Source organism: Microtus pennsylvanicus, chromosome 11 (assembly GCF_037038515.1).
Source record: "Microtus pennsylvanicus isolate mMicPen1 chromosome 11, mMicPen1.hap1, whole genome shotgun sequence".
In the NCBI taxonomy this organism is placed as follows: domain Eukaryota; kingdom Metazoa; phylum Chordata; class Mammalia; order Rodentia; family Cricetidae; genus Microtus; species Microtus pennsylvanicus.
The window spans coordinates 24,058,279-24,080,682 of NC_134589.1; the positions used below are offsets into that span (position 1 = coordinate 24,058,279).

At 39.4% G+C, this 22,404-nt stretch overlaps 1 protein-coding gene and 1 non-coding gene across 4 annotated transcripts in view; one reads left to right on the forward strand and one right to left on the reverse strand.

The window, feature by feature from the left end:
* The window catches only part of Med1 (mediator complex subunit 1), a 44,587-nt gene that overhangs the window by 11,010 nt on the left and 11,173 nt on the right, over nt 1-22,404 (forward strand). For all 3 annotated transcript variants that reach the window (XM_075990855.1, XM_075990856.1, XM_075990857.1), the window contains exons 4-14: nt 3,895-3,949; nt 4,053-4,185; nt 5,505-5,533; nt 11,575-11,646; nt 12,543-12,617; nt 13,232-13,305; nt 15,245-15,334; nt 16,947-17,058; nt 18,947-19,071; nt 19,369-19,487; nt 21,070-21,271. In XM_075990855.1, coding sequence (XP_075846970.1) covers nt 3,895-3,949; nt 4,053-4,185; nt 5,505-5,533; nt 11,575-11,646; nt 12,543-12,617; nt 13,232-13,305; nt 15,245-15,334; nt 16,947-17,058; nt 18,947-19,071; nt 19,369-19,487; nt 21,070-21,271 — 1,086 coding nt within the window. The remainder of the gene's footprint in view (nt 1-3,894; nt 3,950-4,052; nt 4,186-5,504; nt 5,534-11,574; nt 11,647-12,542; nt 12,618-13,231; nt 13,306-15,244; nt 15,335-16,946; nt 17,059-18,946; nt 19,072-19,368; nt 19,488-21,069; nt 21,272-22,404) is intronic.
* Nucleotides 17,426-17,531, reverse strand: LOC142832010 (U6 spliceosomal RNA). Its single transcript, XR_012907109.1, has one exon. It is a non-coding gene; the product is annotated as a U6 spliceosomal RNA (small nuclear RNA).

Sequence of the window (22,404 nt, forward strand, 5' to 3'; positions counted from 1 at the left end):
CAGTGCTCTTAACCTCTGAGCCATCTCTCCAGCCCAAATTTTTAAAATTTTTATTGACTTGTTTACTTTATGGTGTGTGTGTGTGTGTGTGTGTGTGTGTGTGTGGATGTGTGTGTGTGTGTGAGAGAGAGAGAGAGAGAGAGAGAGAGAGAGAGAGAGAGAGAGAGAGAGAGAGAGAGGTATGCAAATGTTTACCTGCAACAACATGTGAAGGTCAGAATTTAAAAAAAAATTTTTTTTTTCTTTTTGATTTTTCGAGACAGGGTTTCTCCGTAGCTTTTGGTTCCTGTCCTGGAACTAACTCTTTTTTTTTTTGGTTTTTGGAGACAGGGTTTCTCTGTGGCTTTGGAGCCTGTCCTGGAACTAGCTCTTGTAGACCAGGCTGGTCTCGAACTCACAGAGAACCGCCTGCCTCTGCCTCCCGAGTGCTGGGATTAAAGGCGTGCGCCACCACCGCCCGGCTTAAAAAATTTTTTTAAAGATTTATTACGTGTAGTGTTTTATCTTCATGTACACCTGCAGGTTGGAAGAGGGCACCAGATCTCATTATAGATGACTGACCCATCATTATGACAGCCAGTACTCTCAACCGCTGAGCCATCTCCAACACCCAGAATTTTTTCCCCAAGACAGGTTGCTCTGTGTAATAGCTCTGACTGTCCTGGTGCTCATTTTTAGGCCAGGCTGGCCTCAAACTTACAGAGATCAACCAGCCTCTGCCTCCTGAGTGTTGGAAGTCTTGAGTTGGAAATCTTTAATGAGTTGCTGTTTTTCTTTCTGGTGTAAGGAATGGGACTTGAGCTCATGTTGTTAGGCCTACAAGATAAATGCCTTTTTTCCAGTTCAAAAAATTATCCCAATCGCGAAGCATTTATTGTTTATTTATTTGCTTTTGCTTTTGAGACAGGGGTTCACTATGTTTCCTTGACTGGCCTGGAACTCTGTAGACCTTGAACTCACAGAGAGCTGCCTGCCTCTGCATCCCAAGTGCTGGGATTTGTGGTATCTACCACCATGCTTGCTTTGAAACATTTATTTATTTTTACTTTGGGCTTTTTGACATAGGGTCTTAACTATATACCCTTGCTATCTTTGATCTGAAGATCTTCTTACCTCATCCTCCTGAGTACTGGGATTATAGGTATATGCTGTCATACAGGACTATAACTTTATTTTTAACATTAAATAATAATGCTCGGCTGATATGTGCAAAACCATCTGTACTAGGGACGGGGAAGAGTAATACTATATCCATGCTCCCTTTTGTCCTTTTGTTCTATTTTTTAAATTTGTTCAGATCTATATGTTGTATGTGTGAATGTTTTGCCTGTATGTATGTGTACTTTTTTTTTTCTTTAATTTTCGAGGCAGGGTTTCTCTATAGCTTTTGGAGCCTGTCCTGGAACTAGCTCTTATAGACCAGGCTGGCCTTGAACTCATAGAGATCCGCCTGCCTCTGCCTTCCGAGTGCTGGGATTACCATTAACCCTCCTACCCCCCATCCCACCCCTCGGCGTAAGTGTACCTTGTGATTACAGTGACAGTGGAGGTCAGAAGACAGCATTGGATCACCAAGAACTGGTGTTTCAGATGTTTGGGAAACACAGTGTGGGTGCTGGTAACTGAACCTGGGTCATCTTCAGGAGCAACAAGTGCTCTTAACTGTTGAATCATCTCTCCCGTCATTCCCCTTCTCTTTTTTAGATATGGTTGCATATAATCAGGCAGGTTATAAAGTCTATTTTATTTTATATGCACATTTGCGTGAGGATGTCAGATCCCCCAGAACTGGAGTTGCAGACAGTTGTGAGCTGCCATGTCGATGCTGGGAATTGATCCTGGGTCTTTTGGAAGAGGAGGTACTGCTCTTAATGGCTGAGCCATCTCTCCAGCCCCTCAAAAAGTCTTTATGTAGTCAGAGATGACCTTGAACTCTTGATCACCTTTGCTTTTAACCTATGTATTAGTTTCATACCGTTTTTCTAAGTTAAAAATACCTTGACTCAGAGTGGGAGAAATGGCTCAGCGGTTAAGAGCACTGGTTGCTCTTCCAGAGGTCCTGAGTTCATTTCTCAGAAACCATATGGTGGCTCCCAACCATCTGTAATAAGATCTGGTGCCCTTTTCCCGTCTGCAGGTGTATATATAGGCAGGATACCTCATACATAACAAATAAAAAGATGTTAAAAAAAAAAAGATAATCTTGACTCAGATAAGGAGTAATAATAAAAAGGAGGATCCTGGGCAGTGATAGCATTTGCCTTTAACCCCAGGACTCCAAAGGCAGAGGCAGGTGAATCTTTACATTCAAGTCCAGCCTGGTCTACAGAGCAAGTACAAGGACCCCAAAGGCAACAGCGTTTCTGTTCTTTTTGTTGTTATCTTGTTAGGTGCATAGACCAATCTGACTTGAAACTTATGTATACAATACAGGGACGGGATAACAAGTGTGCATTTCCATGCCTAGTATTCATGGTTTTTTCTTCTTGCCTGTCTCTTTTGGGTTTTTCTACCTCTGTCCCCCAAGTGTTAGTTATCTATCATTTGGTCTCACAATTTTTCTCTTTCTTTTCTTTCTTTTTTTGTTTTGTTTTCATTTGTTTTGTTTTGTTTTGGCTTTTTGAGACAGGGTTTCTTTATATCTTTGGCTGTAAATCAGGCTGGTCTCCTGAGTGCTGGGATTAACTCCATGTGCTGCCACCATCTGGTTTAAATAGATTTTTTTGTTAATATTTATTTATTTACTTATTATGTATACAGTCTTCTGCCTGCCTGTATTCCTGCAACCCAGAAGATGACACCAGATCTTATTATAGATGGTTGTAGCCACCATGTGATTGCTGGGAAATTGAACTCAGGACTTCTGGAAGAACAACCAGTGCTCTTAACCTCTGAGCTATCTTTCCAGCCCCATAAATAGATCTTAATATTGGTTACTTTCCTTATTTCTGTTTTAAAATACTTAACAAAAGCAATTTGAGGAAGGAAAAAAAATTTTTTTTTTGTTTGTTTTGGGCCTTACATTTTAACAGTACAGTCAGTTCATCATTGTGGGGAAGTCATGGTAGCTAGAGTGAGGTGGCTAGTCACATTGCACCTACAGTGAGATGCAACGAAGAGTGCTGGTGTTCAGTTCACTTCCCCTTTGTCTTGTTCGGTCTAGGAACCCTAACCATAGGATTGTGCCACCCATATACAGAGTGAGCTTAGCAACTCAATTAAACCTCTAAGCTGCAGTGTTAGCTTAGTGGTTAAGAGCACTGATTTTTCTTTCACCAAACCAGAGTTGGAGTCCCTGCAGCCCACAACCATTTATAACTCCAGTTGCAGGGGATCTGATGCCCTCTTCTGGATTCTGTGGTCACCAGGCACACATATGAGATGCATAGACATAGGTGCAAGCAGAAACCCATATATATATATATACATATATATATATATGAAAAAAAAAGAAAAACACTTGTCAAAAACGCACGGAGTTGCTGGATGGTGGCATCACACGCCTTTAATCCCATCACTCAGGAGGCAGAGGCAGGTAGATCTCTGTCTGAGTTTGAGGCCAGTCTGGTCTACAGAGTGGGTTCCAGGACAGCCAGGGCTACACAGAGAAACCCTGTCTCAAAATAACAATGCATAGCAGTATGTCACTTGGTGCTTCTAAACCCAGCCCAGCTAACAATGAGGACTACGCATCAGTCTTGTGCTGATATCTCTGTTTACCCTGTCACCATATCTCTATGTCTCCTGATTCCTAGGACACAGCTAAACTTGGTGCAGATTATAAGTGTCTGCATGTCTGAACTATTAAATATGTTTATGTGTTTGCACAGAAGGATATATTAATTTATTTGGAATATTCTTTATTAATTTCTCTTCTCCCCCATCTTTTTATAGTAACATCTTTGCCAGCGATGACTGATCGTTTGGAATCAATAGCCAGACAGAATGGGTATGCAATCTAATCTGTGGGCAGAAATGTTCAACGCAGTGCTAATTATAGGTAGCATTTTACGTGTCTTCTATTAACTTTTGTTTTAATTTGTTCCTCCTAGACTGGGCTCTCATCTCAGTGCCAGTGGCACTGAATGTTACATCACGTCAGATATGTTCTATGTGGAAGTGCAGTTAGATCCTGCAGGACAGCTCTGTGATGTCAAAGTGGCTCACCATGGGGAGAATCCTGTGGTATGTGTGACATTTCACTACAGTCCATGGGCTTTATTTAGGAACATAATTAAAAATTAATTGTTGGGGGGTTCTGTATAGCTTGTCTTTTGTTTTTGTAAGCTACTATAGAGATGTGGTGGTCTACATTGGTAGTTTTAGAATAAACTTTAGAGTTTTGGGTCCTCTGCTATATATTAGGGCTTTGATGGGAGTAAACACCATAGGGACCCTTTTCATTTCATACTAACAAACTACAGCTTGGGTTTAATGAACAAATGTGTGAGATACGGAAATAGTCTTTCAATTCCTATTAAAAGATTACAATCATGACAGATAATATGAAAAATCCTGAAATAAAATGGATATAAAATGTGAATAATTGCCGGGCGGTGGTGGCGCACGCCTTTAATCCCAGCACTCGGGAGGCAGAGGCAGGCGGATCTCTGTGAGTTCGAGACCAGCCTGGTCTACAAGAGCTAGTTCCAGGACAGTCTCCAAAACCACAGAGAAACCCTGTCTCGAAAAAAAAAAAAAAAAAAAACAAAAAAAACAAATAAAATGTGAATAATTAAGCAGTTTTAGATTCCAGGGATGATGTTGGAGACCATAATGTTTTAAACAAACTACTTAAAAAGATGACTCCTTTATAACTGATTTCATATATTTGATTTTTAATATCCCACCCCAAATTCATGGTGCGTGCAAAAGGCTTTTGAAGGGCTAGATGCCTCCACGAGTGAAGTGTTTGTTGCATCAGCCTGGGGACCTGAGTTCAGAGCCTTAGCACCTGAATAGAGGGTGCACTTATAATCACAGTGCTAGCGTCTCTGGGACTGGATGCCGGCTCACCTGCTGGCCTCATGGAAACAGCAAGTTCCAGCGCTGGTGAGATGGCTCAGAGGATAAGAGCACTGGCTGCTCTTCCAGAGGTCCTGAGTTCAGTTCCCAGCAACCACATGGTGGCTCACAACGATTTGTAATGAGATCTGGTGCCCTCTTCTGTCCCACAGGGATACATGCAGGCACAATATTGTATATATAATAAATACATCTTTTTAAAAAAAAATCAAAGAAAGAAACATCGAGTTCCAGGGTAAGCTCCAGGTTCAGCAAGAGACCTTGTCTCAGAACATATAAAGGAGAGTGATGGAGGAAGACAGTAGATGTACACACACACACATGCACACGGAGCTTTTGATATATTTTTTTTTGTTATCTTGATTTAAGGGCTTTCTGTAGTTTGTTTTTGTTTTAAAGCATGTATAATTAATATAAAACTTCTATTTTCAATTCTGTTAATTTAGTTTAATGCTTTAACAAAATTTCTTTGATTCCAGAGCTGTCCAGAGCTTGTACAGCAGTTAAGGTAAGCATATAATATTGGTATATTCCTTTGCACTGACAGGTAGACCTGTTTTTTCTTTGGAGGGAGATAGACGTGGTCTTGCTCTAAAGTCCAGTCTGACCTGTAACTCTGCATCATCATCCCTCAACTTTCTAAATAGCTAGGCATAAAGTGTATCTCCTTACTGTTCTCTATAGCTTGGACTTTTGGATTTATTTTTTTTAAAGATTTATTTATTTATTATGTATACAACATTGTGCCTCCATGTATGCCCACACACCAGAGGAGGGCGCCAGATCTCATTACAGATGGTTGTGAGCCACCATGTGGTTGCTGGTAATTGAACTCAGGACTTCTAGAAGAACGGACAGTGCTCTTAACCACTGAGCCATCTCTCCAGCCCCTGAATTTATTTTCTTGATTAGCATTTCTCAGTCTGTTTCTGCTTGTGTTTAGAATTGAGTTCATGTGAGTTTGTTTGAGATTTGGTCTCATGTAGCCTAGGCTGATTTCAGAACTCACTGTATAGCCAAGAATGATCTTCATCCCCTGATCATTCCGCTGCTTTTACCTCTTGCTTTATTTTTTCAAGACAGGGTTTCTCTGTGTGGCCTGGAACTCATTCTATAGACTAGGCTGGCCTCAAACTCACAGAGATCCACCTGCCTCTGCCTCCCAAGTGCTGGGATTAAAGACATGTCACCATTGCCTGACCCTGCCTCTACCTCTTATATGTTGGGATTAGAGGTGTTCTAATCTTAGCTCTTCTTAAGATAGGGTCTCACCGTGTAGTTGAGACTGGCTTTAAATTTAGTATATAGTCCAGCCTGGCCTTTAACTTTTCATATTTTTTTAACTTTATTATTATTAATATTAGGTTTTTTTTTGAGACAGGGTTTCACTGTATAGCCTTGGCTGTCATGGAACTCATCTGTATACCTGACTAGCCTCAAACTCAAAGGGATCTACCTGTTTCTGTCTCCTGAGTGCTGGAATTAATGGTGTGCACAATACTACATCTGATCGGTCTTCCTTCCTCCCTCCCTCCCTTCCTCCCTCCCTCCCTCCTTCCATTCATCCTTCCTTTCTTCCTTCCTTGCTAGGTATTGAATCCAAGGTCTTGAGTATATTAGGCAAACCCTTTACCACTGAATTACCTTCCCACTTCAGCCTTTGAACTGCTGGTTCTCCTGAACTCCCGTCTCAATTTCTATAAACACACTTTATCATACCTAGCTTTTTTTTTTTTTTAAAGATTTATTTATTATGTATACAACATTCCTTCCATGTATGTTTGTATGCCAGAAGAGGGCACCAGATATCATTATAGATGGTTGTGAGCCACCATGTGGTTGCTGGGAATTGAACTCAGGACCTCTGGAAGAGCAATCAGTGCTCTTAACCTCTGAGCCATCTCTCCAGCCCCCTCATACCTAGCTTTGAGTCAAGATGATTTTTACACCTATGTTCAGAAATTAACAACTTCAGTATTACAGATAATTTTGTGTCTCTCTCTTTCTTTCTTTCTTTCTTTCTTTCTTTCTTTCTTTCTTTCTTTCTTTCTTTCTTTCTTTCTTTCTTTCTTTCTTTCTTTCTTTCTTCGAGGTAGAGTATTATAGCCCTGATTGGCTTGAATTATCTTTGTATACCAGGTTGGCCTCAGATTCACACAGAGATCCACCTGCCTCTGCCTCTGGAATGATTTGATTAAAGGCATTTGCCAGTAGGCTTGGCTGTGTGTGTTTTTTTGAGAAAGTGTGTTAGATAGTCCATGCTGGGTTCACATTCACTATGTAGCTAGGGTAATCTTGAACTATTGATCTCATGCTTCATTCTAAGCACTGAGATCACAGGTGTGCACTACCTGCATAGCCTTACTGATATTTTTTTGTTCAAGTGAATTACTCAGTACATTACAGGGCATTTAACAGCATCCTTGGCCTCTCCCCTTGTAGTTCATCAGTATCCACTCAATTATGATAATCAAAATTATCTGTATAAGCTGGAGATATGGCTTAGTAGTGGGGTATTTGCCTGGCTTATAAGACCTTGGGGGTCCAATTTCTTTGAGCCCCACAAAATTCAAATCAATCAATCTATCTATCTATCTATCTATCTATCTATCTATCTATCTATCTATCTATCTATCTATCTATCTATCTTGTCTGGTTTTTCGAGACAGGGTTTCTCTGTAGCTTTGGAGCCTGTCCTGGAACTTGCTCTTGTAAACCAGGCTGGCCTTGAACTCACAGAGATCTGCCTGCCTCTGACTCCCGAGTGCTAGAATTAAAGGCATGGGTCAGCACTCCCCAGCCACTAATCTATTTATATACATGTACATACATAATTATATATTTTTGTACTTACATGTACACATACACCATACATAAACACATTGTCAGATGTTCTGCAGGACAAAATCACAACTGGGTAAGAAGTACTAAAGGACTCCTAGGAATATTTTGCGGCTCAAAAATAAATAGAATGCTAGGCATTCTTAATACCTTAATCCCAGCGCTCTGGATGCAGGCAGATGTACAGAGTGAGGAGTTTGAGGACAGCCAGAGCTACACAGAACAATCCTGTCTTAACACCTCACAGACCCCCACTCCCATGCTGGGATTAAAGGTATTCATCAGCATGCCTGGCTTGTTTGTTTTCTTTCTTTTCTTTTTTCTTACCTCTTAGTCTATGTCCTCAGCTCATGGATGTACCACCCACATCTTAGAATGAGTCATGCCACTTCAATTGACCTAATCTAGATAATTTCCTACAGATATGCCCAGAGTCTTGTTTCCCCAGTGATTTTAAATCCCACCTAATTAACATTTAAGATTAAGCATCCCATAGTTCTACCATTGAATCAGAAAATATTTGAGAATTCTGAATATTTCTATACCATGAAAATAAACTTTTTCACTTAAGATTGAGAGAAAGCTGTATATATTATCTGTCACAATAAAAGTAGTAAGCTTGATGATAGCATTCTATCTGGTGGCTTTTCCTACTGACTTGATTTTTCCCTTTGAATTGAATGGGATTCCATTGTTTAAATTTAAACCCATATTTAAGACTTCCTGGTAATTTGAGGAAGTTCAGTTTTATTTTGAACATAAGGGAATGCTCAGATAGCTGTGAATGCCTTATAAAGATTTTTAACTTTGGGGGAGCAGGTTTTATAATCAGGCTTCTGTGTTAGTACTTTATTTTATTTATGGTCAAATATACCAAATTTCAACCTTTATATATTTTTAATGTGCTTTAGTGTTTTGCCATGAGTTTTGGGTCCCCTGGAACTGGAGCTTTGAGCTGCAGTGTGGGTGCTAGGAATTGAACCTGGGACCTCTGGAAGAGCAGTCAGTACATTTAACTGCTGAGGCATCTTTCCAGTCCCATAATTTTTTTTTTCAGATTTATTTTATTTTGTGTATATGAATATTTTTGCCTAGATGTATGAATATTCACCACATAGTTGTCTTGTCTATGAACAGTTAGGAGCCACTGGTTACTGGTAACTAAACCTGGGTCCTCTATAAGAATAGCCAGTTCTTTTAACTGCTGAGCCAGTTCTGTAACCATCTTTTAAAAGCTGTAACATAATGTAGCACTGGCTGCTCTTCCAGGATTCCTGAGTTCAGTTCAGTTTCCAGCAACCACATGCTGGCTCACAACCATCTGCAATGAGATCTGGTGCCCATTTTTAGCCTGAAGTCATAAATGCAGATAGAACACTGCATACATAATAAATAAATAAATAAATCATAAGAAACTGTAATGTAATCATGATGGTGTATATCTTTATTCATTCCTAGCACCCCAGAGGCCAGTGTAGGTGAATTGCTTCACTTTTGAGGCCGCTTTGGGTACATAATGTCAGGCTAGCCTGAGTTACAAAGCACTACCCTAACTAAAACAAGCATACAAAGAAAAGTGTGGTAACGTAATGTAAAATAAACCATATAGCCATTTCATTGAATTTGTAAAGCTTACCAAAATGTGTAACACGGATACTCCAGAATGAGTGAATATGACTTTCACCTGGAGTAGAAGATTGTATTAACGTAGGAACTACCTGTTTCGTTTTTCAAAATGAAAGTTATTCTTTAGCTGATAATTTTAGTCTTAGTATGCATGGTAATAGCATGTTAGGGAATATATCTTGCTGCCGCTCTTATTTCTTTTCTTTTTATTGGCATTCTGCTGTTTAAGTGCTTACAGTATGGAGGATAAAGTGTCTGTCATTGTTGGGCTGTTTATTTTTGTCATAGGCTTATTTTCTTTTAAGTTTGAATAACAAAGCTGAGTGGTAGCCAAGGCTTACACCTTTAATCCCAGCATTTGGGAGGCAGAGGAAGTCGAATCTCTGAGTTTGAGGCCAGCCTGGTCTACAAAGTGACTTCCAGGACAGCCAGAGCTACACGGAGAATCCTTTTCATAAAAAGAAAAAATTATTCAAATGAGCTTTTGTGGATTATAACTGAAATTAACACATGGTAAAGGGTAGAAGAAAAGAAAACTTAACTACATTTCAACCACTTTCTGTTTTTCATAGTTTTTGGGTTTTCAAGACAGGGTTTCTCTGTATAACATTCCTAGATGTCCTGGAACTTGCTCTATAGATCAGGCTGGCTTCGAACTCACAGAGATCATCATGTCTTTGCCTCCTGAATGCTAGGTTTAAAGATGTGCACCACCACTGCCTGACTTTTTTTCTCTCTTTTTTTCTTTTTTTTCTTTTTCTTTTTTTGGTTTTTTCGAGACAGGGTTTCTCTGTGGCTTTGGAGCCTGTCCTGGAACTAGCTCTGTAGACCAGGCTGGTCTGGAACTCACAGATCTGCCTGCCTCTGCCTCCCGAGTGCTGGGATTAAAGGCGTGCGCCACCACCGCCTGGCTTTCTTAACAAAATTTTAAGCTTGAATATTGGGATCAAAAACCAGCCACCACACTAGTATATTCTTTATTCTCTGATGCTAGGCCTATTCCTTTTCTTTTTCTTCTTCCCTCAACTTCCCCTTTCTTTTTGGTTTTGAAATTAAGTCTTGGGGCTGGAGAGATGGCTCAGTGGTTAAGAGCACTGCCTGCTCTTCCAAAGGTCCTGAGTTCAATTCCCAGCAACCACATGGTGGCTCACAACCATCTGGAATGAGGTCTGGTGCCCTCTTCTGGCCTGCAGACATACACACAGACAGAATATTGTATACATAATAAATAAATAAATATTAAAAAAAAAAAAAGAAATTAAGTCTTGCCCTGTAGCCCAGTTTGATCTCTCACAATCCTCCTGGCTCTGATTCTGGAGTGCTTGCTAATAGGAATACAGCACCAAGTTCTGCTGCTTTTTGACTTATATTTTTGTTTCAATTTTTTAAAAGATTTATTTACCTATGTTTTATGGATATGAGTGCTTTGTCTGCATGTCTGCCTACATGCCAGAAGAAGGTATTGGATCCCATTATAGAGCCTATGTTGGTGTTGGGAATTGAATTTAGGTCCTTTGTAAGAATTGCCAGTGCTCTTAATATGCTGATGCATCTCTCCAGCCCTCTTGTTTTCAGTTTTTAAATTTTGTGTGTTTGGATGTTATATCTGTACCATATCATGCAGTGCTTGTGGAGGTCAACAGAGGGCGTCAGATGCCTTGTAACAACTTAGTGTTACAGATGGAAACTTAGCACCTTGTGGGCACTAAGAAGTGAAAGCAGGGCCTCTGAAATAGCAGCCATCTAAACTGCTGAGCCGTCTTCCCAGCCCCCAATGTTTCCCCCTGTTCTTCATTGACTATAAAACTCTTTGGCACTTGGAAGGTGGTGGCACATGCCCTCTCAGGAGGATCTCTTAGTTTGAGACCAAGCTGGTCTGTAGAGCGAGTTCCAGGACTCCCAGGGGTATAGAATCCTTGCTTGAAAAATCAAAAACACAAACAAAAGCTCTTTTCGTGATAACAATATGAACAGATTATTAAAATAATGTAGATAGCCATGTTTTGGGTCCTTTTTTTTATAGAATAAAGTAGTAATTTTATGTTGTATTCTCTCTTCTCCACCTCCCTGAATTCCCTACAGGGAAAAGAATTTTGATGAGTTTTCTAAGCACCTTAAGGGTCTTGTTAATCTGTATAACCTTCCAGGAGACAAGTAAGTAATTTCATCTATTCATTTATATAAGTTTTCAGTTTGGAAGAATGAGAATGTCTGAGCTGGTTTGGGTTACACATTTTCTAACTCTTCTGCTGTATGTTTAGTCCTGGTTTCTAGTCATACTGTAATCTATAGTTCAGCTTCTGACTTTAAGTATGTGTTTCTTAGTTTTTAAATTTTTATTTTCTGTACATGTGGTTTATTTGTTTGCTTTTGTTTTTTGCCTTCCTGTATTGATTTCCAGTATATGAGACTGGCTTTCCTGCTTATTTTATAGCCTAGTCTGGATCCTATTAATCTCCATGACTTTTATTAAAGGGAAATAAACATAAGCTCTGGTGGTTCTAAAAGTAAACTTTTGTTTAGTTTGGAGAAAAAATAGTATAGTAGCCCAGGCTTGACCTCAGTGTGTTGCTGAGGATGCCCTTGAATTCCTCAGTTTCCCCTTTCTCTATCTCAAGTGTTGAGACAGATGTGTCCCGCTGTTAACATTCATTCATTCATTCATTTATTGCCTTGGCTTTTTGAAACAGGATCTCACTGTATAACTCTAGATGTACTAGAACTCACTATGTAGACCAGGCTGGCCTCAAATTCACAGCAATCTGCCTGCCTCTGCCTCCTGAGTGCTGGGATTAAAGGTGTGCACCTGGCTTTGTGCCTTTTAACCATTATTAAGAGTAAAGCCTGTGAGTTGGCTCCAACCCTTTAAGTACTTTTTGCTTTTGTTATTGTTGTTTTGAGATAGGATTTCACTCTATAACCTTGGCTAGACTGAAACTTGCTTTGTAGACCAGGCTAGCCTGACCTTAGAGATATCTGCCTGGCCTGTATCAGTGCTTGTATGTATTTGATTTTCAAGTGTTTAACTCATTTTCTCATCTACTCTCTAGCAAACTGAAGACTAAAATGTATTTGGCTCTCCAATCCTTAGAACAAGACCTTTCTAAAATGGCAATTATGTACTGGTAAGACTGGCTGCTTAGGCCGTTCTATATGACTCTTAGTTTCTCATCCAGAGGATTTTTAAGGTCTTAGTTTTTACATGGGTGTACTTTGGATATATCTGATTACATAACTTTTCATATAACTATGTAGCATTTGTCTCTATTACACCTATATTATACACACCTGCTTTTGCTGTTGCTTCCCAATGATTGCCTTCCATTTTCTGAGTATTAATTTCTCCAAGTTGTTGACTCTTATTCCATAGACTCTGTCTGAAATATTTTCAAACTTGCATTCATTATCTGATAAATAATAGTCTATTTGTTTTTTATTGATTAATTTGAGATGGAGTGTCGCTAGGATGTCCAAGCTGGCTGACATGGGATGCACCAGTATAGTGCTCTCAAGTTACAGACTTACGGAAATATACATGCCTGACTTAGTTTACTTTTTACTGTGTTACATACTGATGCTTACTTGAAAATAGACCCTTTCATTGCAGATGAAATGCATTTCTCATGTGTTCTGTCATTCCGATAGTATTATAAAACTTTTGTGAGCTTAACTCAGTATCAGATTGTTCTGAAACTGCCAGGTACTAAATTCAGTCAAACGTAGATCATTTGTCTTGTAGGAAGGCAACTAATGCTACTCCATTGGATAAGATCCTTCATGGAAGTGTTGGCTATCTCACTCCACGGAGTGGGGGTACGTTATCTTATCTTGATTATTTTGAAAATGTCTAGATTTAGTTTAAGGGTCGTTGTTTTGTTTTAATATGTACGTATGTGAGTGAATGTGGTGTCCATGTTTGTGTGGAGGCCAGAGGAGGAGAGACCCTATTCTACCACTCTGCCTTATTCCATTGAGACAGGGTTTCTCAGGGATCCTGGATCTAGGCCAGCAGCCAGTAAGCACCAGTGCTGGGATTTCACGTGTGCATGTTGCCATGCTTGGCTTTTTACATGAGTACTGAGACCCCAAACTAGGTGCTCCTGCTAGCACGGCACGTAATCTTACCCACTGAGCCATCTCTCCAGCACCCTCATTACCATTTTGTTGTTCTCTTTTGGTGTTTGCCAAGCCAGGAATTGCCCCACTAAACTATCTGCTCAGTCCTGAGGAGATATTACTTTTAATTTTACCTGGAGCTTCTGAGGCATAAGCTAAAGGAGACATTTGCCAGTTACTTGTAATGACTTCTAAGATGTTAATACTTGCCCTCCCTTTTATTTATTGGGTGAAATATATTGTTCCCAGAATCAATAATCTATTGTCAGATTTCATGAGCTGGTTTAGAACATGACTTTTCACATCTTTGCAACTCTATTTTATTACATATTCTCTCTCTCTCTCTCTCTCTCTCTCTCTCTCTCTCTCTCTCTCTCTCTCTCTCTCTCTCTCTCTCTCTGTGTGTGTGTGTGTGTGTGTGTGTGTGTGTTGGTGTTCTATTAAATATGTTGAGGTCAAAGGACAGTTAATGGGAGTCAATTCTGTCCTTCTGCCATGTAGGTCCCTGGGAACTCAGATTGTCAGACTTTGTGGCAAATGTTCTTACCTCTGAACTATCTACTGTCCCTGTGGAATAGTTTTTAACATATAGGCTTATAAAAATGTATTTTGTGGGCTGGGGAGATGGCTCAGTGGTTAAGAACATTGCCTGCTTGTCTAAAGGTGCTGAGTTCAATTCCCAGCAACCACATGGTGGCTCACAACCATCTGTAATGGGGTCTGGTGCCCTCTCTTCTGGCCTGCAAGCATAAATGTAGGCAGAATACTGTATACACAATAAATAAATAAATCTTTAAAAAAAAATGTATTTTGTGTCTGTTTTCTTGAGGCAGGCCTTCTTTGTCTAGCCTTGGCTATGCTGGAACTTGCTCCGTAGACCAGGCTAGCCACCTGTCTTTTGCCTCCCAAGTGCTGGGACTAAAAGCATGCACCACAACTGCCCGGCTCTACTTTTTTTTTTTTAATGTACAAGGGTATTTTGCTTGTACAAATGTCTGCATGCTGTGCTCATACAGCCCAGAAGAGAACTTGGATCCCCTGCAACTCAAATTACAATGGCTGTGAGCCACCATATGGATGCTGCAAGTTAAACCTATGTCCTCTGGGAGTATAGCCAGTGTTTCTATCTTTTGAGACATCTCTCCATAGATTCTGAGTTCTATGCAATTCTGGGACCCAAACCCTTGGCAGATATGCCAGGCAAATACTCTTATCAACTGAACTACATTTTTATCCAGCTTTTTAGGTTGAATTAGGGTCTCACTGTCTTCCAAGTGGGTCTTGAACTTACTATATAGCATAGGCTGGCGTTGGATTTGTGGCATTCCTTCTGTAATCTTAGGCTAGTGTGAGCCATCACACTCAGCATTCGTGTATGTATTTTGTTAGGAGTTTTGCGAGAAGTATTTAATTGGACCGAGGATATTGTAGGTAAGCACTCTAGCATTGAGCTATCCTCAGCCTTTTCTTGTTAGTTTGAGATAGGGGTTCATATAGCCAAGACTCCTTAGCTTCTTGTTCTCCCTTCCAAGTGCCTAGATTATAAGTGAGCAACACCACAGCAGGTATGCATGCTTTTTTAAAAGTATAATTTATTAATAAAGATGCTGTAAATAATAAGTTTCATTTATGATAGGTCATTTAATGAACATGAAATACTATGCCTCTCCTTCTGACCTGCTGGATGATAAGACTGCATCTCCTATCATTTTGCATGAAAAGAATGGTAAGCATTTATTTTTTTTTTTGTTAACCTAGGCTGTTCTGGAATTTACTATGTAGCACAGGCTGGCTGTCAAACTTACAGGCTAGTGATCATACGTACCACTTCAGTCTTCCAAGAACTGAGGTTGTATGTGTAAACTACCCAGCTGGATGTGTGACAGGGTGACCTCAACTGGCTGTATACTTCAGGATAACGTCTACTTCTTAAGTGCTGGGATTTTAGGTGTACACCACCATGTTTACTTTTCTTCAATGTGCTAAAAATACTTGTAAAATTCAAATGCCCAGTCTCCATCCCTGTAATTCATTATTTGTTATTTCCTAATGAATTTGCTGTCCTTACAATATGTTCCATACAACACAAACATACATCATATATACACCTCACATATATACATGTGTATGTATTTGTATACCTAAACACATGCACATATATATGTATATATATGTGTGTGTGTGTATATAAGCTTAAGGTGTAAATGAGTTCATGATGGAATATAAATTACTGACCTAAAGTAACCAGTTTTTCTTATTACTTTATAGGAGAAGGTTGGGTTTGGGACATGCCTAAATGCCAGTACTGAAGAGGATTAGGTAGGGGTACCTGAGTTGAAGGCCAACCTAAGCTATGGAGTGATCAAATAAATAAATACCAAAATTGATCAAATAAATAAATGTTACTAAAAGTGCAGTAATGAGGCCGGGCGATCGTGGCGCACGCCTTTAATCCCAGCACTCGGGAGGCAGAGGCAGGCAGATCTCTGTGAGTTCGAGACCAGCCTGGTCTACAGAGCTAGTTCCAGGACAGGCTCCAAAGCCACAGAGAAACCCTGTCTCGAAAAACCAAAAAAAAAAAAAAAAAAGTGCAGTAATGAATGGCGCTTTGTATTTTAACTTTTTGCTTTTGACATTTTAAGGATGTCATGTAGTCACAACTGGGAGGGGTGGCGTCAAGTGGCTTCAGACTTGTTATGTAATTGATGTTGACCTTCCGGATGTACACTACCACACCAGGCTTGTGTTTGCAAAAGAGCAAGAAATAGCCCAGTACTTTATTTGACCTCATTATAAGTTCAATCATTGACTCTGTCCTGTAATTATAATAATTATAAACACATTTAAATACATTGGGAAGTTGTGAGTAAAAATAAGTATTGATAATGCGTTCTTTAAGATTACCCCCCCCCCCCCGGGCTATAGTGTTTTAATCATTAGCAGAAAGAAATACTGATTAGCTGTGGAAAGGTAGCTTGCAGCATTTTTTAAGTTTTGTGGCAATTAGAGAATCTGATTGTGACTCCCAGTGCAGGATTTTTTTGTTTGCATTTTGTTGTTGTGTTTCTTTTGAAAAATAAAGTCTTCTCCTCACACTGACCTCAGACTTACTCTGTAACCTCTAATGATGGCTGGCTTTTTTTCTTTTTATTGTGCTTTGTTCTATTTTAGAGAGTGGGTTGTTCAGGCAGGGCCTCAGCACATTTTTCTTCTTCTCTCGAATGCTGTGTTTACAGAGCCGGAACCATCATTCCTATTTGTTGTTTTTGTTTCTTTTAGTGTTATCCTTGTAATCTATATTATGAGGAAGAAAATCTTTTTGCTTTTTATATTCCCAGTTCCTCGATCTTTGGGCATGAATGCATCAGTGACAATTGAAGGAACCTCTACTATGTACAAACTCCCAATTGCCCCATTAATTATGGGGTCACATCCAGTTGACAACAAATGGTAAGTTGTATTAGATTTTGAAGTAGTGAAGTCCATTTTTTTCAGCATCAAACCCAGTATGAAATACTTTGTTTTCTTTAATCCTAGCACTCGGGAGGCAGAGGCAGGCGTATCTCTGTGAGTTCGAGACCAGCCTGGTCTACAGAGCTAGTTCCAGGACAGGCTCCAAAACCACAGAGAAACCCTGTCTCGAAAAACCAAAAAAAAAAAAAGAAAGAAATACTTTGTTTTTTTTTATCTTACTTGATTTTCTAGATGTTGCTTTCTTCTGTAGTCATCTTATTTGAATATTACTGTTTGACATTAGGACACATACTTTACAAATTTGTTATAGTTAATATTTTTCTTTAATTTTTTTTTCTTTTTTAAAAAAATGGAATGGTCCATGATTTGCATGTCGTTCTTGCACAGGGGTCATGTTAATCTTCTCTAGATTGTTGCAGTTTTAGTACATGTGCTGCCGAAGCAAGCACTCTTTAATTTTTATATGTGTGTTTTGCTTGCATGTGTGTCTGTGCACCATCTGTATGCCTGGTGCCCTTGGAGGCTAGAAGAGGCTATCAGTTACAGATGGTCTAAGTTGCCACTAGGTGCTGGAAATTGAATCCTGGTCCTTCCTTTAGACTCGATAGTGTCTCTCTCTCTCTCTCTCTCTCTCTCTCTCTCTCTCTCTCTCTCGTTTTGTTTTTTGAGAAAAGGTTTCTCTGTGATAGTCCTTGCTGTCCTGGAACTCACTATGTATGTAGACCAGGTAGGCCTTGAACTCAGATACGCCTGCCTCTGCCTGTTGAGTGCTAAGATTAAAGGCATGTTCTGAGCTATGTCAACATTTCCTATAGATCACATTTTTTTAAAGATTTATTTATTTATGTATACAGTATTATTCCTGCATGTATACTTCCATGTGAGAAGAGAGTACCAGATCTCATTACAGATAGTTGTGAGCCATCATGTAATTGCTGGGAGTTGAATTCAGGACCTCTGGAAGAGCAGCCAGTACTTCTAACTTCTGTGCCACCTCATCATCTCCTAGGTTTTTTGTTTGTTGTTTGTTTGTTTTTGTTTTTTCGAGACAGGGTTTCTCCGTGTTGCTTTGGAGTCTGTCTGGAAACTAGCCCTTGTAGATCCTTGAACTCACAGAGATCTGCCTACCTCTGCCTCCCATGTGCTGGGATTTAAGGTGCGTGCCACCACCACCTGGCTCTTTTTTGTTTGTTTGAGACAAGGTTTTTATGTGTAACTTTTAAGCCTGTCATGGAATTTGCTCTGTAGACCAGGCTGGGCTCGAATTCACAGAGATCTGCCTGCCTCTGCCTCCTGAGTGCTGGGATTAAAGGCTTGTACCACCACCTAGCTTTAGACCATATTATCTGTCTTAAGTAAATTAAACAGATTTTGTTTCTGGGTTTTGGTATTAGGGTTGAACTCAGGGCTACAAATGAGAAGCACATACCATCACACTGAATTAGGCCCTAAACCCTATTATAAATCCTTCATTAAATATTTCCTACTTAACAAGATAATTTATTTTTGGGGCTGGAGAGATGGCTCAGCGGTTAAGAGAATTGTCTGCTCTTCCAAAGTTCCTGAGTTCAATTTCCAGCAACCACATGGTGGCTCACAACCATTTGTAATGAGGTCTGGTGCTCTCTTCTGGCCTGCAGGCATATACACAGACAGAATATTGTATGCATAATAAATAAGTAAACAAACAAACAAATATTAAAAAAGATAATTTATTTTTAAATTATGGGTAGGAAAGTGCAAAAGTGAACTTTTGCTTGGTAGATGTTATATGTGTCTGTGTAATATATACATGTCTAAGGAAAGGTGTTCAGAGTTTTCAAAGTGGAAAATATTCCCTCTTTTTTTTTTTTTTTTTTTGCAGGACCCCTTCTTTCTCCTCAGTCACTAGTGCCAACAGTGTTGATCTTCCTGCCTGTTTCTTCTTGAAATTTCCTCAGCCAATCCCAGTATCTAAAGCATTTGTTCAGAAACTGCAGAACTGCACGGGTAAGCTCTATGTTTTTTTTTAAAGAATGTTTACCAAACTGTAATAAAAGTAGGTTTTACCTATTAAAATAAAATTTACTGATTATAAATGTGAATGGGAAACTTCAGATTATCTTAAGTAATTTACAGTTCTTTAGGCTTCAAGGAAGTATTTATAAGTATACACATTAGGTGTTAGATACTAATAGGGACTTGTTGAATATATAGGTGAATAAATAGGAAAACCATAAATGGAAACTAGAGCTGTCACTAATTTTATCTTAATGTGATCATTATAATCAGTTCTTGTATTTCCAGGAATTCCATTATTTGAGACTCCGCCGACTTACATGCCCCTCTATGAGCTCATCACTCAATTTGAGCTGTCAAAGGATCCAGACCCCGTACCCTTGAATCACAACATGCGGTTTTATGCTGTAAGTAGGCACAGTGGGTCTGGAACAATGTTGGTACTTCATAGCATTAGTGAGGTCTGATAACTGTTTTCTGATGGGTTAATCATCTTTAGTTGGGCAAAAAAGTCATCTTAAACATAATAAAGCAAAAGAGAATGAGCTTTGAAGTTAAGAAACAACCATGTACTTTTCTCTGTGTGTATACACTTATTTGTACACACACTTGCATATATACATACTTACATATTTTTTATTTACTTTATATATACTTACTATATATAAATATATTTCTTGAATTTTATGTGTGTTGGTGTTTTGCAGCATATGTGTGTCTGGTGCCTTAAGATTACCTAAACTGAAGTTATAGGGAATGTTTACAGATATTTAGGTGCTGTGAACCAACCTGGGTCCTCTGGAAGAACAGCAAGTGGCTGTTGACCAAGGAGCATTTTTTCCTGTCTCCCTTCCTCCTTTTTCTAGACAGGTTCTCATGTAGCCCAGGCTGGCATTGAACTTAACAGGATGATCTTACACCAGATCTCTAGACTGCTGTGACTATAGGCACACTGAGAATATCTACAAAGAAAGCCAGTACTTCATGGCATTTGCGAGTCAGAGGCTTAAGGATTGCCTTGACTTAGAGGACACCTTGAGCTATAAAGCAAGACCTTATCTCAGAATAAAATAAAATAAAAGGTACTCTCAGAGTTGAAAATCTTTTAATGCTAACCTGAACTTACAGGAGGTTAAAGATCTTAAGAATTTTTTCTTGAGGGCATGGTGGCACACACTTTCAATCCCAGCATTTGGAATGCAGAGGCAAGCAGATCTCTGTGAGTTTGGCCAGCCTGGTCTACAGAGCTAGTTCTAGAACAGCCAGGCATATGAAGAGAAACTCTATTTTTATGTCTGTGACTGTTTTACCTACATGTATGTAAGTGTACCATATTTTGCACCCAGAAAGGCCAGAAGAGGGTGTCAGATTCCCCTGGATTTGGAGTTATATAGACTGTTGTGAGCTGTCATGTGGATGAGTGCTGGGAACTGAACCCAAATTCTCTGAAAGAGCAGCAAGTGCTCTTAAATGCTGAGCCATCTCTTTGGCCCTAGCCCATTTAAGCACTGTGAATTTAGAATGAGAAAGATCTTCTAAATGTGAATGGAGAACAAAACGCTGAGATGCATGAAATATAAAAGACCCCAAACCTTTTTGGTCTTGAATTTCATATGGATGTTTAGAGTTTAGTTTATACAACAGAGAAGCTCCTGTATACAACAATTTGAGCTACATGTTTTATTTAAACTACAGTTTTGTAACTCTTTAGGAACTACTAATTAAGTTTCTGAGGTGTATTTTGTGTTAGGAATCTACCTTAATAGTACATTAATAAACAGATATCTTTTAGCTAAATGAATAACTAATTGGTATTCATAATATCAGGTATTGAAAGGTATGTGTCTCTGTGTGTGTGTGTGTTTGTGAAATTCATTACTTCCCTTGCTTTGTTGTGCCCCCTCCTTTTGTATTCTTCTTCTTTCAGAATAGTTTGTGGTTAGGTACAGTGTAAGTAAATATCATTGACTTATGGTCTTTTTTGCCTAGGCTCTCCCAGGTCAGCAGCACTGCTATTTCCTCAATAAGGATGCTCCTCTTCCAGATGGCCAAAGCTTGCAGGGAACCCTGGTTAGCAAAATCACCTTTCAGCACCCTGGCAGAGTTCCTCTTATCCTGAATATGATCAGACACCAAGTGGCCTATAACACCCTAATTGGAAGCTGTGTCAAAAGAACTGTTTTAAAAGAAGGTACTCTCTTTCCTTTTGCTATACTTAGGAAGGTTGATGTTGACTTCTCCATTTGCGCTTGAATTTGGTAGCTCATGCTCATATGACTTTTTTTTGTTTTGTTTTTATAGAAAGGGTTTCTCTGTAGCTTTGGAGCATTCCTGGAACTAGCTCTGTAGACCAGGCTAGTCTCAAACTCACAGATATCTGCCTGCCTCTGCCTCCTGAGTGCTGGGACTAAAGGCATACACCTGGTTCTTTTGCTTTTATTTTTGAGAAAGAGGCTCAATTTTGTAGTCCAGGTTGAACTTGAATTCACTGTGTTTCCCAGGCTAGCCTTGAAATTGAGGTGATCCTCCTGTTTCAGCTTCTCCTATGTTAATATTAAGGTCTGCATGACCATTCCTGTCCACTTTTTGAAAACAGAAACATACCTAGGCATTGTGTCTGTACTTCCTATCTTGCTGCAGTTTGATAGATGGTTTCTTGTTACTAAAGTTTAGGTTGTTAAAAGTGCTGGATCTAGGGGCTGGAGAGATGGCTCAGAGGTTAAGAGCACTGGCTGCTCTTCCAGAGGTCCTGAGTTCCCTCCCAGCAACCATGTAGTGGCTCACAACCATCTGTAATGAGATCTGGTGCCCTCTTCTGGCATGAAGATGTACCTGCACAAGGAACATTGTATACCTAATAAATAAATTAAAAAACAAAGACACAGAAAAACCATACCATGCACATGAGATAAACTCACTTAAAGACAGAGAAAGTTAATGCAAAAGGATTTATTTTTTTTAAAAAGTGCTTGATCTTGTCATTACGATACCATTGTGCCCCACCACCATTCTTTGGAAAATCTAGGTATAACTCTAAATAGCTAAGACATAAGACCCTTCCTTTTTCTGTCTGGATTCTGAGGGCTGTTTTTCTAACACATTGGAAGCTTTCATGTCAATTTTGTCTACTCTAGTTTATTTTTTACCTTGGTCATGTAACTTTCTAGTGATAGTTATCTAGTGTTAGGTACGTATCAGTGGAAGTTGTAGGCAACAAGAAATAGGGAATGTAAATCTAGAGAAGTGCTTTAGAAATTTTATTTAGAGGTATGGTCTTACGTACCTTGACAAGCTTGAACTGAGTATGCAGTGGAAGCTGTTCTT